Raw genomic sequence first — 20879 nt, 5'->3', positions numbered from 1 at the left:
GATTTTTTTGCTAATTTTTATTTTTGGTATGGTGTTTTTATAACTTCATTTATGGTTGTCTTCTGTGGTTTTATGATCCAGTCCCTCTTATAATACTATTTAACATGAAAAATTCTGTTTACAAAACATGTTTATTTACTTTGAAAGAAGTTTGTTTTTTTTCATCTATAGGTATGTTTGTTTTTGATGCTATTGTCTGCTAAAGATTCTAAGCCACAAAAAAATGCCAAAAGCATTTAGGGAAATTACATTCAGAGTTACCAAGTTATTTTAATGATATATATATATATCAATATACATGTATACTCAATATACATATTATATATATATATATATATATATATATATATATATATATATAATGTATATATGTATATATATATAATATATATATATATATATATATATATATATATATATATATATATATATAATTATATATATATATATATATATAATGTATATTGAGTGTTTTTACATATGTATCAATTTTACTTTTTAACACATTAGGTAATTTATAATTTTTTCTCTTTAAAAATCAAAATTACCACTTATGATACTTTCAAAAAGATATGTTCATTATAAATATTTCATGGTTGTAAAATTAAACAACATTAATTTATAAAGTTATGACGTATTCATTAAAGAGTAAACAGTTTTTATATATTTTCAGTAATGTAAAACAAGCTACTATAACATATGGCAACAGACTAATAATAATTTACATATATTATTTATATAAAATGATATAAGCCTGTTATTTCACTGCTTATTATTTTACACCAAAAATATTTTTTTCTTTTTTTTGTAAAAGTCAGAAGTAATTTTTTTTACTGTTAAATATTACTAAAAATATATTAAGTCACTACAAAAAGATCATTACATCAATATCAATTTTTTTTTTATGAAGCAATTAGTTTTGTTATTAATGATTTTGCAAGGATATTACTGTTTCAGGATATTGTAACTATAAAAATGAGTTCTGCTATTTTTCCATTATCATCACTATATGATGAAGACCAAGTTGATATAAAAGTAAGTAGTATTTTCAGTCAAAGTACTGTTAAGACAAATTAGAATGTTGAATTAATCCATATGAAGTAATTCAATAGAACTATTTGTGGTTGCTTCACCATTTTTTATAAGTTATTATATATTGGCAGTCCAAAACAGGGTTTTTTATTCTATCCCAGCCTGCTTGTGAGCGATGGCCATTTTTGTTTCGCAGCACATGCTTATTTTTGGCTTTGCAGACATTAGTGTAAACTTTAATGTTTTTGGACTATATTATGCTAAAACATTGCAACATAAACATTTATTTTTCATCTAATCTTCCTCTTTAATTTGGGTACTTTACATTAAAACCCTTAATAAGTTTAAGAATTAAAAATGATCTCCAAAGTTTGATATCAAAATATAACAAATTCCTTTTTTTTTAGAGTTTAAATTTGCAATGGAATGAAATAGCAAGTTTATTTTTTAAAAATTATTGTTACATAAGCTACCATACTCACCATAGCTAGAGTAAGAATACTGATCAAGTGATTCTTTCTTTTTTTACGAATTTTTGATAATTTAAAATTTTTTGAAGGTTTGAGGCTTGATATCTCTGCTGGGGCTTCGGATAAAAATCTAACTTTTCCGCATAATATACATCTATATAAGAACAAACTACTGTAAAAATTTTAGTATTTGATTCTGAACAAAGTTATGAATTGTCAAAATCTGCACAAATCATGTGGATTTACACTTCAATCAACTGCTCTGAAATTTAAGAAATGTATATTTTACTGACCTAAATCATAAAACACTTTGTTCTTGAATATGATATTTTGTTTTTAGTATAAAGTAAGCTTTAGAATTAGACTACAGTCTAATTTAACAAATAAAAATGAAAAATTAGTTTTAAAATTAAATATAGCCTAATTGAAAAGTTAATTAACCAAATAAAAACTAAAAGTTAAATAAAAAGTACAGTTCAAAAAGATTAAACTATTTTTAAAAGTTTGAAAGGAATTAAGAATAAGTATAGTGGCTAAAGGGTTTTGTCTCTACAAGTTTATACAGGTTTATACAGAAACAGTAGGCTACTGATCGGGGCTATGGGTCTCAGAAGTAGATCAGTCAGTACTGTAGTCTCTTACAGTGTAGATATATTACTTTTTCCAGTGACATATAGCCTTGAGATGTGATTAATTTAAGTATATATTTAAGAAAGACCTGTTTTGGACTCCATTGAATATCGAAATAACATATTAAAAAATGAAAAATGATGAAGCAACCAAAAATAGTTTGGTTGGATCACTTCATATAAACTTACTCAGTAATGAATGAGTTGTTATCATAAAATTTCAGACTATACTTGCATAGGTTGCACTTTATGATGAGGAATATTGAAAGTCATGCAGAATATTGATTAATATTTATCATGGTGAATATTGAAAGTCATTACTTCCCAGCTTTTCGGTCAGTCTGCCTAATGTTGTTATGTTGAATACTGCATTCAGTCAGTACCTAATGATTTTATAACCTTGTATTAGTATTGGCACTAGTCATGAGGGCTTATAAATTTGAATGACGAGCCGCATCAAATTTCATGTGAATATTGAAATTGACTACCAATATAAAAAAGTTTTTTCAGGTTTTTGAAAAGTATTCTTCAGGTTGAATGAAGTACTTTGAGTGGTATTATTGTTTGAAGACCAGTAGATTGTCAGTTAAAGATAATGATCACTCAGGGTAGCGAACTACCAGTAAAATACTGGAAAATGTGAACAAGATTTTGAAACTCATCTATGAATTATCCATTAATTTTTTAATTTGATTTGGGGTTTACCAAGAAAAAATCTTTACCGAAAATTTGAGATGTGTCATTCACATGACTGAAGTTTGACCCTCAGATACTGCCACTCAAAAGTACCAATGTGTTCATGAGTGTTGTATGCCTGTTAATGAGAGAAGGTGCCTATTTGTTTAATATCATTTGTCCTTCATTGGGAAATTTTTCTTCCATTTTTAGATATCTTTTTTTTTAGGAAGTACTGCTGAGTTAGTTGATGAGTTTTTTTCTAAAACTATGTATCTTAAAGTGAAATTAAAGTTAAAAGTGTTGCTAAAAGCTAAATTAAATCAAAAACTATTTAAAATAAAATATTGTAATTAAAATATAGCAGTTTATTATTTTTAGTTACTTCATTTAGTGTTACCGGTTATTTGGTGCTTTGAGTTATCAGTTGATTTAAGTGTTCGTGAATACAAAAGTGTTTATAAATACCCAGTTTATGAACTGAGTGCATTCCTTTTAGTCACGTTTTAAACATGTGAAGTATTATCTGATTTTAAAGTGTTTCCAAGCTATTGTGCAGGTAATGTCACTGTAAATTTGATCACTGTAAATTTAGATGAAGCTAAGTCAAATGACTATTACATATCTCTTTATATCATTTTAGAAACTTGCAAAAAGTTTTAGTTTGATATTTCCTAAAATTTTCAAATGGCATTAGGAAAAAAATTCTAAACACATCTAATTGAAAATTCTTTGTTCCTTGAAAGTCTTAAAATATTCTTTAATACGAGTATTTTAAAGTATTATGATTAAAAATGTGTTTTAATACGACCATTAATCATTATTCTTAGTTAAAGGAGTAATTGTTGGGTTGACAGACTATAATAAATTTAAATAATGTTTTAACACTTATAATTCATGGACTATATGATTTTGGTATGATTTTGGCAGTACTTTCACTGCCAATAATGAGAGTTGATTTTGACTGCCTGTGATGAAGTTCTGATGTGTGAGTGTGAACATATTCTTAATAATAATGTAATTAAAAGGATAAATCTCAGAGATGATGCCAGTATTTGTAAATTGCAGTCAGGCCTGTATCCTTACACGCCCTACTTGCCAGTTCTGTCCCTTTTCCTTTTGATATTGACCTCAAACTCCATCACTCTTCAACATATTTTTATTCTTCTTACTTCTTGAACTCACCCTCCCTTATGCTGCTCTTTCATCTTGTCCAAAATACTTCCAGTTTTAATTTCAGCTTAGTTCAATAAAATATTACAGCAATACCCCTTCAAAGACCGCATGTACATTACATGTCAATCTTCATTACATGTGCCATCCTTTCCTCACACTTGGACTTTGATGCACACAGTTTATATTCTGCTTCTGAATTCTTTACAATAAATTTTTATTCTTCAAAGTAACAGTTATATTATGATTTACTAGTCATCTGATATTTATTAGACATCTGATGTCCTCTATAAATCTTTTGTCATGCTCTCCAATAAGAAAGCAGCGTTGTTTACAGAAAATAAAAATGCTAGTTTTGAGCATCATTGTTGTTTTAACAGTCCTATATTTAATTTGTCTGTATTCTATCCTCTATATTTTCTCAAGCTCTAAAATTATCCCAAATGAAGTGATCAGATCTTTATGTTTTCCTGCAATGATCTCATCATAAATATCATTATTTTTTTGCTTTTCATGAACTTTGACTGATTTAATGTATGGGCTCTGTGTGTATAGTTCCTCATCATCGATTTCACTATTTTGCTAATTGTTTAAACTAGCAAACTTCACCATTCTGAACTAACTTCTTTTTATTTGCTGGTGGGAACCAGATAAGCATTTTGTATGTTACATGTCGGTTTTATATATTATATATTAATGAAAGAGATAATAATTTTAGTAGCTTATGTCCTTTTTATTTATAAAATTAATATAATTACTGTTGTGTATTGGTTGCTATTTTAGACTCTTGTTATTGAATGGGTTGAAAGGTTTAAAACGAATGAACAAAAAGCATTTTTTGAGATTATTTCTTTATTATATATTACTGCTGGTGTAAAAATATGGAAGTTCAGTGAAGATGACAAGAAATCTGCTTCGTTTTTATTCACTCGTATAGTAAGTACTTAGGGTACATACCCTCAAAGGCCTTTGCTGTTTTTTTATTATCTTACTGTTTTTCATTTTTAGTTACTAAGTATTGAGTAGTAAGTTATTAAATGACAATAATATTTAATTTAATTTTTATTTAAAGTGTGGATAGCCCTATAAAAAAAAGCAAGTGTTTGTAAAAATATGAGAAAAATTAGAAAAAAAATTGCACAGAAACAATGCAATGATATTAAATGTAAGATAAGGCTCTGAAATGAAAAATATATATTATTTTTTATAATTTCCATGTAACTATCAAAATGGAATCAGAATATTTGTTGTTATAATGGAATACTAAATAGTGACAGTAACAAAATAATGAACTATTTCATCAGATTGTTATGCAGTCAATTTACTTCTTAATTATCTGAACATAAAATACTACAAGACTATCAGAGGAAGTTCTTTAAAATAGAATCTAAGTCTGATTGGTGAGGAGTAAGATGTGAACATACATACATATTCATTCATAAAATTTCGTAAATTTTTTTTTTTATTTGAATTTTTTCTTTATATTAGTTAAAAATAAAAATAAAACTTTCATTTGGTATGAGTAGGTTCAAAGAAATATTTATTATTTTACAAATTGTAATTAATTTACTTTTTGCAAATTTAATAATCTGATATGAATATGACATTTTAGTCTAGTCAATAGAAGAAGCCAGAGTTTGGGCTGTTATAATTTTATTAGTAAGTGCTATAAAAAAAAAAAAATATTCATGATATTAAAACCTATCATACTGTTTTAATGAGACTAATTTAAACAATAAGAAATGGTGGATTATTTTAAAACACGTGTAAAACATATTGAAATAATACATTCATAGAAAAACATTGTTAAAGTTGATTCTCATCCCTTTTAAATCTTTATACCTTTTATGCCTTTTTCAATATTTTTATACATTTCCTACTTGAAATTTCAGAGCTCTATAACTTTTAAATAATACATCTGTAAAATGTTAGAGTAAAGATGTGTTGAAATGTAGCTTTTTATGCTCATACATTTTCAAGTTGTTTCAGTGATTATTTTGATGACAATGGCCTTACAAAAAAACAGAAAGTAATATCTGTAGGCTTACCATATTTTTTGGGTCCAAACCAGGACATATTTTTGAAATTACTTAAAAGTCTTAACAGTTTACTGAAACATTAAACTTTATTTAATCAGTTGTATTTTTCACTAGACATGACTTTTTTCAGAAATGGTTTGTTTGTTTTAATTACATCATATAATTCACAACATGAAAGTTCTGAATTAATTTTAACATTTAGCTGATGTTTAACAGCAGATACTGAAAGTCTACTGCTTTCTGCAGACCAAATGTTTCCTGTAATTGAAAAAACTCTCTCAACTGGAGCAGATGTCCCAGGCAAAGACAATGCAAACTCAGCTATTTTAGAAATATTGCAACATGAAATAGCAGTCTTTTGAAACACCTTAAAAATTGATTTCCACTTCTCTTTAGTAGTATCTGGCACTTTTTCAGAACTTGAACCACAACCTATCCTGTGGTTTTGATTTACCTGGTTCGGCAATGTAAGTTCGTCAAATAGATCATCAGTATTTATGGAATCTTTTATAATTTCATTAACAGCTTGTACAAAATCAGACCAGGCAATTTCAGTTCGTAAATTTATCCACTGAAACTTACTAACTTTATCAAAAATGGTTCTCCACAACTCTAAGTATTGGATACTAGAATTATAAAAATTGTCTACGCTTGAGAAGAATTTTTGTTCCTGAACATCTTCTTTCAGATTCTGCCAATTCTTTGGCAGAAGATGGAATAAATTAGTGGGTTTTTCTTTCCTGAAGTTGACAAATTAATTCAGAATATATCTGAAATGATTCTTTTGCTGTGATAGAATTAGCTTCCAATTTCAGAACTACGTTATAAAATAACTGTAGAGTACCATATAAAAATGTCAAAAACAGTTAACTTTCTAGATTTAAAAAAAAAATCAAATAATAATTTTGGGCTTTTGTCACAAGATAAGAAGTATGATTTTAGACCATCAAAAATGGAAAGAATTCTTTCTCTTGCAGGTAATAAAATAAGGAACCTTGGGCTGCTATGAGATAATACTTTTTTTTAATCTGTTTCCACAAATTCACAGAACTCTTTAAGTTTTGTTACCCTTATATTGTATATGTGAAAATATTTATAAATTTTTATAACAATAACTTCTATGTCCAAAGGTAGAGAATCACATGCTGTTTGTAGTGAATTGTGTACAATTTGGGCTAAACAACCAATTCCTAAAATAGTTCTATCTAATTCACTTTTCTGAAGACATTTTCATTTCCCTTTCTCTTCACACCACCAACATTACTGTTAGTGTTATCAGCAGTATAACAAACCAACTTTTCTTCAAGTTCGTATTTTTTCACACATTACAAAAGATACTGAGTCAAAATTTGAGCAGTTTCACCTGACGCTTCATTGAAATTTAAAAGTTTAACTTGAATTCCCTCCTCCAGACTGAAATATCTTACAACAATCGGAACAAGTTTTACTTCATTTCTGTTTGAGCTATCCATCATTATGCTACATAATTAATGTTTTCCAAAGAATGCAACACATTACCAAGTAAAAATGGCAAAATAACGTAAATAGTAATTGCCTTGGCTTTGGTTCTGTCAGATGGAAAATTTTGAATCATATAACTTTTTAACCAGTTTAGACGTGCAGTCTGATGGTTTGAAATTGAGTTCGTGTGTAGCAATGTGGTATGAAAATGTAGCTTCTTTAGCAGCACACTCCAGATCACTTATTGTTATTCCCATCCTTAGATTTAAAAAAATCTCTCATGTTTGCTGAACCAGTAGCATTAATAGCACTCCTGTTTAGCTGTTCTCACGTGGTCTTCAATATCACCCTTTCCTTTATGTGCTACAGAAAATTCTCGAGTACATAGTGTGCATAGTGTGTACTCGCCGATTGTCTTGAAGAAGCCTGTGAAGTCCTCCCACATAAGTACGTCTGCAGGGGTTGTCCACCTGGATATTGGTGTACTACTGATATAGCCAGCGAGTGAGAAGAATACCACAGGGCTAGGAGGCATTTGTCAAGGGCGTGCTTGCATTTAATGAAAGTTGTATATGTTAAGCTATATAAGAAAAACAGAATGGCGCTTGCTAAGCTAATCATACAGTCTAAGAGAAAATATTGGGCTTAACTAATTGAGGAGGTGAAGATGGACTCGTGGGAGAGGCCCTATGTGGTTCTAGTGAAGAAAGCAGTATGACCCAGAGCTACAGTTATGAGGTGTTCGCAAGAAGTGCTTAACATAGTTGATGGGCTCTTCCCCTTGGGGAACAAATTACTCCCTGAGGTGTGAGGTGTGGCTGGGATTACACCGCTAGAGTGCCTGGCCCAGATCTTCTGCCTAATATTGTTGTCAGGGTGGCTGCTTGGGCTGAGCCAGAGGCATTTTTAGAGACATACGCCGTCTGTCTTGAAGAGGCAGTATTTCCTGGTAGAAGAAAACATCAGCGGCTGGTGCTAGTTCCTAAACCAGGGAGGGATTTGGCACTTCCCTCCTTGTATTGGCCACTGGTGTTGATAGATGCGCTAACAAAGATGCTGTAACATATGCTGCAACAAAGGATAGTTGGTGTACTGGAAGAGCAGGGCAGGCTCTCTGCAAATCAGTATGAATTTCGTAGGGGTAAGTCCACCTTTGATGCCATGGCTGCTGTTTGCAACTTGGCAGGAAGAGTCTTAAGGAGAGATGACAGTAGGATCTGCATCCTAGTCACACACTGGACATACAAAATGCGTTTAATTGCATCTGCCACTCAGCAATAATGGGAGCACTGGAGGACTTCCGTGTCCCTTCTTACCAGTGACGGATGGTGTGAAATTACCTCATCGAACATTGGATGGTCTTTAGACTGCATGATGGGTATGTTGAGAAGAATCTGTATAGAAGGGTGCCTTAGGGGTAGATTCTTGGACCGATGCTCTGAAACATGGTTTATAATGGAGTGTTTCGGGTTTTTCTCCCACAATCAGTTACATTATCTGGCTACGCTGATGATATAGTATTGCTAGTGGAGGTGGAAACAAGGTATGAGGCTGTAGGCAAGATAACTGAGTCATATACAGGGATTAGTGAGTGGATGGCTTCCTGAGTGGTAGAACTGGAGTTGGCTCCTGAAAAGACGAAGATGGTGGTGATCTTTGCTGCCAGGAGGAGGCCAATTTTATGACTGATCCTTGATCGCAGAGAAAATGTGTCCCAGGCCATAAAATGCTTGGGAATCTGTGTTCACTCCAGACTAAGGTTTAGTAATCACATACTCCGGGCTTGTGAGAAGGCGGAGAAAATGAGGAGGCTTATTGCTAGCCTACTCCCGAATACAAGAGGGCCCACCCAACAAGGAGGAAACTGCTGCTTACTGGTGTGGTCTATTCAGCCTTGGTATATTGCGCTAAGTTTTGGGTGGGTGTTGTTAGATTTGCCAAGTACAGAGGTAAATTGGAATCCATCCACAGGGGGTGTATCAGAGGTTGTATCAGAGTAGCCACCTATAGGACGGTGTCCAGGGAGGCGGTTGAGGTTATTGCTGGATTCCCGCCTGTAGACTTGATGATAATGCAGCGTAGCAGAACTAGGAAACTGAGGACATTCCCATTAGAGGAAAGGAAGTGCTCTGCTGAAGAACTAGAAGAAATCACAAAACATGGCAGGAGCAGTGGGACCGGGCCACAAAGGGTAGGTGGATCCATTGCTTTATTGGGGACATCAGGGAGTGGTGCCAGAGGACCCATGACCTGAGTTATGAGTTAACACAATTCCTGGTGGGTCACGGGGGATATTTTTATATAGTGATTAAGTTTTTATTTAATTTCTACTGAATATTAAATTTCCATAATGAAATTGTGCAAAATAAATCAAAGTACATGTTTAATATTATTGTTATTTATCCTCATTCCATGTGTAATATGAGTATGTGTATGTACAGAGTAAGTCAAAATTATTTATTTATTTACAGTGCAATATCAATCTGTAAGCAATCAAACAGGTTACTCCCGAATGTATCTTCTTAACATATGAAATTATTTAATAAAAAACATTAATTATAAATTTAAATTACAGAATTAAAAATTCATACTTTTACAGTAAATATATATGTTTACAATATTTTCTTTATAATTATAATAGGAAATAGAAAGAGATAAAAAAAAAGGAAATTAAATTCATTAATCATAGCACTCTGATAAAAACTTAATTGAACTGTTGTCCTATTTAAAATTATAGATCTAATAGAAAAATCATATAACTCGACATAATTTGAAGGAAAAAATAGCTAATCCATTTTAATATTTATTTATAAAACAGTATTTAAATCCTTTACATTATGTTTTATTCAGTGGTGGCTCGCATATAGGCACTGTGAAACTGTAGCACCCCTATTTCCACTTGATATTATTGATAACATTTAATATAATGAGTCCTTTTTCCTTTTATTCTTTCTTTATACTTGTGCAATATATTATCCTTAAGCTTAATGTCAGTAGCCATCCTCCAGTCTATGAAAAAGACACAAAAATCTTTGTATGGAACTGTGTGCTTCACAGTTCCAATGGTATGTTTGGCTGTTGTGCATATGCGCACATACGAAGCTGCAGGCAAGGCTGCGAGGGAGAGGGAGCACTATCGCTCCTGCAGTGCTGACCCTGGCGTGCTGGTGGAAGGTAGTTTTTTTTTACTCCGTGTGTGTATGGAACGTTCCTTGTTTGTTCCCTTTTCTAGTTTAGTCGGTGGAAGGAATATGAAAGTGGTTTAGTTTTCAGTAGCGACCAGAAGATGGCGGAAAGCAAGGCTCTTTGATTGCCAAACGTGTCCAAAAACATGCTGGAAGGGCGAAAGAGAAGGTAATTAGTAAAAAATAATTATGTATTTGTTTCTGTGTACATAGAGATTTAAATTAAGTACCATTGGATTATAGTGTTTTTAAGTGGACATTTTATTAAGTAATTATCTAATAATACTAAAAAATATTATCTGTATTGGCATTTTATTATTTATTCCATTAAACTGAATATGGTTTTTAAACACAATGTACTTAAAAACTGTGTACCATATTCTTGAATCTGATAAAGTGAAGAATTAGATTATTATCCTGCTTCCAGATATTCTATTTGATTCATTTTTTTTTTGGTTCTTTTATTTTATAGAAAACTAACCATGGCCTTGAAAAGGCCAGAAAAAATTTTTCCTGGAGCAGCACCCCCACTAATTTTAGCTATGAGCCACCATTGGCTTTATTTCTAAAGCATTTACCTGCAAAATTGCTGTTAATTTAGTGCTGGGAAGAATCAAATGGACCAGATAATGAAAATGTTTAAAATATATATATTTTGAGAACCTGTTTTGAATCTTTTTAATATAAGATGTACACCATAGAATGAGCTCTAAACCTCAACAGCATATTCAAGATTACTTTGGAGTAATGCATAATATAAACTAAGAATAAGATGTGTATCCCATGAACAACTTGTACAAAAAAAAACCCATTGATTTGTAAGCATTGTTAATGGATATGGTAAGGTGGTTCATGAAATTAAATTTTACTTAAATACTTAGTACTTTAATCTTATCGTCAAATTTAATTGTCTGTTCTGCTATGTGACAAGATATAACTGAATATCTTATTGGAAAAATAGCTTTATATTTACTGTAATTTATCTTTTATTTATTGCTACAACACTATTGAACACTGTTCAGATTACATTTCAATAATTCACTTTTCAAAGGGCTATTGACACTATATAATTTTACATCATCTGCAAAAAGCAAACGTGAGATGTGTCTTAGAGATGTATTGCAATATTCAGGAGAGTTTATGGACCAATTATTCTATCTTTTTGGGGATGATAATGGAAATTATCATCCCCATGATTAATTATTGTCCCTTTTGGTGAGTTGAAAGGGGAAACTCAACATTTTTAAATAGTAACATGAATCCTCTGACACCTAATTTTAAAGTGGTCATCATAATGAAAAAAGTGAGGAAAAGGATAATTCTCTTACAGTGGCACAATCAAAATTGTGGAAGAAGATTGACTGGATTTTCCTGATTTTCAAAGTATTTAAAATTCAATTAAGTATTCATTTGGAGATGCATTGGTGTAGGATGCTTGATTTTAATTTCAAGATCGAAAAAAAGATTAGCTGAAAGGCTATTTTTCATCTTATTACAGCTAAATGAACACATTAATTGGTAATTTAAACCCATAGGGAAGATGAAAGCACCTACATGTACAATTGATTTTGAGTTTACCAATAAAATGAATGCTAGTTGTAGTATTTATAATTACTACCTACCTATTAGTTGTAATTAATAACATTTGTGATACGGTAAAATGTACAATCTCTTTAAATCAAATGTCACAACTGAAAGATATCCTTTGTTTAATTGAAGTTTGAACAGTATTAACAGCTAAATGTGCTAATTACTAAATTCCTCTAAATTGATATTAAGATTTACAATTCCTATTCCTATCAACTGATTCCATTTAATTCAGCTGTAAAACATTATTTTTCCATTATTAGAGAGTATCTTTTTTGTTGGTTTCTAACCTCTAAACTAGTTATTCTCTTTCATATAGTATTTCATTTCATATCTTTTATCATCCGTCCAAAGTGCTAATATAAATTTATCCAAATTTATTTTTCTGTTGATGTTTGTCATTTTACAGCGTCATCAAAGAATATACATAGGATTTGAGTGGGGCAGCTCTTTTACAAAATTAAAATAATTTATGTCCAATAGAAACCTCTCATAAATATGCTAAAGATACATGCAGATGTTTTGAAGTTCTGATAATCTAATCATCAATGCAATTTATTGAAATTTGACTGTTTACTACTAAATTTTTTTTTTATGTTAACAGATTATTATTTATTTTCAGATGAATTTAAGAGACATAAAACCATGTCAGACAGTTGAAGAAAAGATAACTAAATTTGTTGAGTTAATTGATGAAGTTATGTTCAAACTACAGGGAGACATTCTACATAGAATGTTTTTAGTAAATTACTATATTAATACATTAACTGAATTTTCAACAGTTAAATGGAAATCCTTCAGAATAGTTGCTGCTGCTGCTGGTATGTTATTAACCTGTGACTTTTATCATTGTTGCAAAGAAGGATAGATTTGATGAGGGCAATTATATTTTTTTTTAGTAAAATGCTATATTGACTGCAATTTCAAGTTTCATACTTGGATGATAATTTGTTTAAAAATCTTTTCTTAGTATCCTGAACATCATCTTTGCTTCAAAATTGTTCACAAAAACATAGTATACACACAGGTACTGCCATGTGAAAAATTGTAACGTTTATTCTATACTTAACAGAAGCTGTTGCAAATTGTCAAAATAAAAGTTTAGTTAAAATTATTTTGGAAGAAGCTAAAAGTGATAAGAAAGTAGCTGTTCTCCAATTTTGGATATTTATTTTAGTCTGTGGGTATAAGTAACACTGTTGTGAAAGTGGTTGCTCAGCTATATTATTATTTTCCAGATTGGATATTTCTTCTTATTCATAGTAATGATAAGCTGCTTTTACTTGAATATTTATTACAGATAATAACTTAGTTATTTTTCACACCAGACCATTTTTTTATAATATACATATTTCCATCTACTTACATAACACAGAATTTTTTTAATATTTAGTTTAATATATATATATATATATATATATATATATATAGACAGAATGGTCCAAAAGTCGCAGTACAGCCTATTATTTCAGAAGTTGTAAAGAAAATGAAACATTTTGATACACCAATTTAAATTAGGTGTAAGGGCACACCTTTGGGGCATAACAACAATTGCCACCATTTTGAAATCTGCCATTTTGAATCGCCGTCCATTTATTTACATGGGAAGGAGGTCGTGTGACGCATTAAAACGGATTGAAATTTTACCAGAAATTTATTTCTGCAATCAGATTTCATATAACTGTTATGGGTAGGAGTTATTGGCATCCAAAATTGACACTAGAGGGCTACATGTTGTGTTCAATATGTTGACCATTTTGTTGAATGCATAACTCCAGTCGCTTATTCCAGTCAGCAGACACTCGCAGAAGCACTTTTGGTGCAGTTTCCATGCAGCACAGCGTAATTATTTGTTGCAGATGGTGAACATCACGAATCTTCTATGTGTAAATGAGTTACTTCAAATGCCCCCACAAATAAAAGTCCATAGGTGTGAGGTCGGGTGATCTTGAAGGCCATTCCATTGGGCCACGCCGACCAATCCATTGCCCAGGCAACTGGACATCAAGCCACTGATGAACATTTACTCCAAAGTGTGGTGGAGCACCATCTTGTTGAAAAAGCAAAGGGAATGTTCCATCTTCATTTAAAAGGGAAGGAAAGACAGTGTCTCTCAGCATGTTCAAGTACTGCTTGGAATTAAGGGTTCCATCGATGAATATTGGTCCAACTACACGGGTACCCCATATCCCAGACCACACCATAATTTTAATACTTCAACAACATTGGATGGGTCAATCCAGTGGGGATTTTCTTCACATCAATATCGGTGATTCTGCGAGTTCACCTTGCCACTGACATAAAACATTGCCTCGTCAGTGAATAGGATACTTTGTGGGAATGTAGGGTTTTTCGGATATTGATGTAATGCCCATGTACAGAACTCAATATGTCTGTCTGGGTCATCCTCAGAAAGTTTTTGCACCTTTTAAAAGGCATTTGCATCTTAAATTGGTGCCATTTTTTTGCTATGAAGAATACGCAAAATGGAGGAATGACTAACACAAATTTCACTTGCAAGACATTGAATGTTGTGTTGTTGGCTCCTCGCAAAGGCAGCCAAGACCATCATCGAGGTTGTCTTATCAGTGAAAGATTTGGGATAACCACTACATTACCTGCTGGACACATTTCCAGTTTCCTTGAATTTGGATATGAGACATGTAACAATGTTACGCGAAATCGTTGGTTCTGTGAGTGGCACCTGTAGAAATCTGTTGCAACAACTCGACTGCTTTGTTCACCAGACATCAGGATCACCTCAGTTCATTCTTCCTTCATCAAAGCCATCATATGTCACTTGCAAAGTATGATTTTAAAACTTTTGGTTGCCAGTAACTCCTACACTGTAACAGTTAAGTAAAATCTGATTGCAAAAATGAATTCCTGGTAAAATTTCAATCTGTTTTGATGTCACATGACCTCCTTCCCATTTAAATAAATGGATGGTGATTCAAAATGATGGATATTGTTGTGTTATACCCCAAAGGTGGGACCTTATACCTAATTTGCGTTGGTATAAACAAATGTTTCATTTTATTTACAACTTCTGAAGTAATTGGCTGTACTGTGACTTTTGGACCACTCTGTATATTTTTTAAACAAACATCTAAAATGATCATAACTAAAAAGATATATGTATGAGTTTTATTATTTATTATTTGCAAAATTTAACTTAAATGTCAAAAATTGTATTCTGGTAATGAATGATATAAATTTTTTTTTTGTGCCACCATCATACAGCAGAATGAAACATTTGAAGTGTGAGACTCTAACAGAATATTAAAAAAAATTCTATTAGGCAATATTATAGCATTGTTATTATAATTAATTGTATTATAACGCTTTATTGATTGTGAATACTTGTTTATAGACTTGTTTATTGACTGTTACTTAAATTCTTATATATATTTGTACATCAATAATTGGTGATTCAAAAATGGGTGAGAGGAGTCAAAATTATGATAAAGAAAAGTGTACTTTCAATTGATATGTACTGAGGATTAGTTTTGAAAAAAATTCAAAATTTTAACCAACTTTTTTTTTGCTGGAGGAGGGGAAAGCTCTACCAGCTGCCTGCACAGAATGGCAGTGTTGGGCACTCACTGACTAAAACCCCTCCCCCTTGGCAACAAGTGAAGACCATACCTGCCAAAAAGCATAACTCAATCTCTGGTGCGAATTACAGGATCAACAGCCACAAGGAGACAGCTAGATAGCGGACTCCAATGAGGGTCAACAACCAGTCATTAAATAGCAGACATTGCTGAGGAGTCAGCTCTATGTGGTCACAGTTTTCTCTGTCTTCATTGTGGCTTTGGCAGTATGTCTGCAAAAGGAATATGTAGCTAAACCCCGAGATACTTCATTGACGTAATGGGAAGCACTGACACATCCTGCACCCAAAATGTGATAGGCTAAATGTGATAGTCTGTGTTTTCTGGCCATTATTAGCACCTTGCTCTTCTCCAGGACCAGTTCCAGTGCTTCAATACATTGCAGAGAGGGCCTGCAATGCCTTCTTCGGTATTCAATGTGTGGTCAATTCTGATTGTGGTCTTAACTTTAAGACCTGAGCATCCTGTATAAAGGCGTGTGCGAGTCTATTATGCTATACATGGCGCCTGTTTGGGTGGATAGGCTAAAATATAAAAGTTATCTGGTCATATTATTAAGGGCTCAATGCCTTTCTTTCTTTTTCCTGTTAAGCCTCCGGTAACTACCGTTTAGATAATACTTCAGAGGATGATATGTATGAGTGTGAATGAAGTGAAGTCTTGTACATTCTCAGTTCGACCATACCTGAAATGTGTGGTTAATTGAAACCTAACCACCAAAGAACACCGGTATCCACGATCTAGTATTCAAGTCTGTGTAAAAATAGCTGGCTTTACTAGGACTTGAACGCTGGAACTCTCGACTTCCAAATCAGGTGATTTGGGAAGACTCATTCACCACTAGACCAACCTGGTGGGTAAGGGCTCAATGCCTAATATTGTTAACAGTAACAGGTGATTACTGTACTATTTCACAGGAGGCAGTCTTGGTGATTGCAGGCGTCAAACCGATGGACTTGAGAATAATTTGAAAGTTTTCTAGAAGCGTTTGAAACATTATGAAATGAAGGAGATTCACTTTTGAAGTGGATAATAATTTTGAGACATGGGTACATTGCTTTGAATCAAGAGTAAGCGACATAGTGTAATCTGGAAACATCCTTCAATTCTTATGCTAAAGAATTCAAAATTGACCCATTTCCGGGAAAGTTGATGGTAATGACTTTCTGAGTATGGAAGGTCCTGTTCTTGTTCACTTTGCACCAAAAGGTGTAACAGTTTATAGTAAAAACTACTGTGAACTACTGCCATTACTGAAAGAAGAATCAAGTTCAAAAGTTGGGATAAATCTCAAAAGGTGTTTACCCCGAGATTTCAGGATCTTAGGATAACAATTTATACAGCCAATAAAATAATCCTTTGCCATGAAGATATTGATTTTGAGCTACTGCAGCGTACCTGTGCAGTCCTTACCTGACTTCAAGAGATTTTCATCTTTTTTTTGACCACTGAAAGAAGAGCTCTGAGAGAATTATTTTTCGATGAAGTTGTCAGAACGTGTTCAAAGTCATCTAAAAACTTCAGACTGAAATATTTCTTCCAGGAAGGAATTCAAAAACTTGCTAAAAGATGGATTAATTACATACAAATAGGAGGGGATTATATTGAGAAATAAGCATATTTCATGAATATGGGTGAAATTTTAAGAAATGGATTTTTAAATTTCACTTTAATTTTTTACTTATTCTCCCTTGTATTTTTTATATATATATACATGTATAAATGTATTTTTCTTTAGTCCAACCAGGATTACATCTGACATTTTCAACTTCACCATCTCATCCTTTGTCTTTCAGTACGTGTTTGTATGTATATTTATGTATGTATGGTAAGTAAATAACTGGTAATAGGTGTAGGTGATCTGACATGAGTCACAAGTCATTCCAAAAAAATGACAACCACTTATAAGCACCCTATGGCAGACTTTCTAGAAAAAGTGAGAAGTGAAATGATTTCCTATTGCCTTCTTCACTAAGCCAAATGTACTTACCTTAAATTTATTGGATTATTTACATTAAAAAATTTTGTTGAATGTAAGGGACATTTCCAAGAAAATTTTGCAATCCTTTGCTGGCTTTTTTAAATTGAATCATTTTTATTATTAACTTTTCAGCATGAGTTTGTGATTAAATCACCTATACTAGTATTATATAATATGTCTTTCTTCTGTCAGTTAATTATTACAGATTGAAAGTGAATTTTTTTATATTTATTTTGTAATTTTATATTTGTATTTTGTAATATTTATTTTGTAATGGCCATACTGGAGTATGGCTAGTATGGAGTCAAATTGCTGCAGATATACTACCAATACAAAACTATCAAACATATTACTCTCCTTCTGTTGTCTGATAAAAAAAAATTCTTGAATATGACATAATGTTTGAATATTGTTTTTTTTTCTTAGGTACAAGAATGATTTCATACATTCTGTGTATGCTGTGGTTGAAAATAACAGAATTAGAGAGTATAAAAGGTAAATCATTATTTTATAATATACCTATATCTAAAAATATATTTGTACTTTTATCACTATATATTTTTTGCATTAATTTAATTACACAAAAACCATTTAGTAGTAACGTAGGTACTATAGATAATCTATTTAATAGCAGTAATGTGAAATATTATTAAAAGTAATTAATTATCAGAATAAATAAACTGAATAAGCATTGCAACATAGAGCATTATTATCCTTCTAAACAGAATATCATATGCGATAGTGATCCAAAGGGACTGATAACATATGCTCTCAGACTTATTACCTCTTCCCCTTTTTCTAATAACAAGGTCAAGAGCAAGAAACAGCAAGGTCAAGGGAGAAACAGATATGTTCAACATAAACCCATTTTGAAACACAAAATTTTTAAGTCTGCATACATAATTGTCCTACACGAATTTGAGTTTAATTCCTCTTACTTCAATAACATTCAAGTCTTTCCAAACTAATATATCCATATCTTACAAACCAGCATCTTTCCAATTCATTGATAGAAAATCATTATATGAGAGGAGGAAAGCACATTGAAAAATTAGCAATAAATTACAACTAAGGTACCTTTCTTATCAGTTAAGTTAATCTGTATATCCTCAGGTTCAATATTTAATTCAGTATCCATCTTAAAGTGATATTAAGTTTAACAGGAGTTCTGGTTGACTGACTACAAGGTCACCCCTTCTATTCCCTTCTGTATCAAACAAGTCCTATACCTTCTAAATACTTGGTATCAATAATCAATATATTCTTCACAATTTATCACAGACATCAAACGTGATTCTATCATAATGAACTAGAAATCTAGATTTCTACCAGAAAGCTGATAACACATAGACAAAAAAGATTTTTTTAAATGTTTCTCTAAATGTGATATCATTTCATGAATTGATTTTTTGCATACATTACAGATCTGTAAATACAATTTTTTTATCACCCTTAGTTTTAAATAAATTACACTTCAAAAACAATTAAGGGAAAATATAGTTAAAATCTGTAAAATTTATAATTTTGCATGTCCATATCTGTGCTAGAATGATTTTGCTGATGCTTTTCTTTTATAAATAGCCTCAGGCGTATCCCAAATTAATGTCCAACTAACTGACTAGCATGTTAGTATTCCATTTCCCTTTACAGCGGCTTTCCATCATCGAAATATCTTGGTGGAAACATTCACCGTGTTCGTCACTTATGTCTCCGAGGTTGTCCGGGAAAAATTCCAGATGTGAGTAGAGGAAATGTATTTTCAGAGACATATTACATCCCACAGCTCTGTATGAAGTAAGAAGTTGATTAACAATATCGTGGTAATTGTCGTATTTTTGTTTGCCGAGAAAATTTTTGTATGATTCTTCATCACTGCTTTCGAAACATACATTCACAGATGGCTCAGGAACTGGAATAATTTCACTGTGAGGAACAGGCCTGATTGCAGATTGCAATGAAGGATATTTTTTAGAAATTCCAGACATACATTTTAAACGTAAGTAACAATCGGTTTCATGATCCTTTGGTTTACACCAAACCATAGACACACCAAATGGCAAAGCCTTCCGTGTACCTTTCAGCCATCCTATTAAATATACAGAACAATTAGTGTATACTATATGAGCCCACGTCTTATCCTGATCACCAATTTTACACTGAAAGTACAAATGACACACTTTTTTAATTAGGTATAATGCTTTTTCTATTTGATTTTACAGTAAACTCACCACATACATAACAAAAGGCATCCACATCATTTACACGATTTTGAGGCATTATGACACTGCGCTGTTAACAAGCTTAAGATAGCAATAAGACTGAACAGAATTAATTCATTCCTAAATCCAGTGCTTAATACAAACAGCTGTGCTTTCAGCTACATGTTTTGACCTGCATAAACATGATTAATCTTGTCCATGAAGGCTCACTCTTCAGTATTAGATATGATGTCATAATATGTGACTATGATATGAATTAATTATTTGTCTAGTAATGTTTATTTATAACTTGCAGTTTATGTTAACAAAATTAAACAAAAAATGAGTTAATAAAATACATTACAGGAGCTTAAAATGCTAACTATACATTGAAAAATGAAAAAAATCCTTTAATTAAAATAAAAAAAAAATTTTAAAATGGTGGGTAATAGAAAGATTCTGAGTTCATATTCATTTTCAGTATGAAAAACAGATTAAAATCATATATCTTATGGTAGGAAACAAAAATTATGTTTATTAGTGTAATCGGAGGAAAAATTGAGAAAAATAATAAAGAAAAAAGAATTATTTTTATAACTCTGTTTTGAGGGTTAAACATAACCCTTATACAGAGTGACTTATAAGTACTATGTAACAAGTTTGTTTGTTATAACCCAGGATTTTGACATCTTCAGAGATTAGATAAATTGTTTTCTGAAAAATACTCATTTACTTCATAAATGCCACGTAACGTGCAATCTAAATGATTTACCTTTATCTAAATAGTAGTATCAATCTTTCTTTCCTGTATTCTTTATACTGACTTTTTATC

At 31.6% G+C, this 20879-nt stretch overlaps 1 protein-coding gene across 1 annotated transcript in view; it reads left to right on the top strand.

Moving 5' to 3' along the window:
* The window catches only part of LOC142322639 (cohesin subunit SA-1-like), a 54981-nt gene that overhangs the window by 1562 nt on the left and 32540 nt on the right, over nucleotides 1–20879 (top strand). The window contains exons 2-5 of the mRNA XM_075361718.1: nucleotides 958–1035; nucleotides 4763–4915; nucleotides 12874–13072; nucleotides 18276–18344. Coding sequence (XP_075217833.1) covers nucleotides 976–1035; nucleotides 4763–4915; nucleotides 12874–13072; nucleotides 18276–18344 — 481 coding nt within the window. The 5' untranslated portion in view covers nucleotides 958–975. The remainder of the gene's footprint in view (nucleotides 1–957; nucleotides 1036–4762; nucleotides 4916–12873; nucleotides 13073–18275; nucleotides 18345–20879) is intronic.

The sequence above is a fragment of the Lycorma delicatula genome, chromosome 4, assembly GCF_047948215.1.
Source record: "Lycorma delicatula isolate Av1 chromosome 4, ASM4794821v1, whole genome shotgun sequence".
Lineage (NCBI taxonomy): Eukaryota > Metazoa > Arthropoda > Insecta > Hemiptera > Fulgoridae > Lycorma > Lycorma delicatula.
This window is presented reverse-complemented; position numbering and strand designations above follow the sequence as displayed.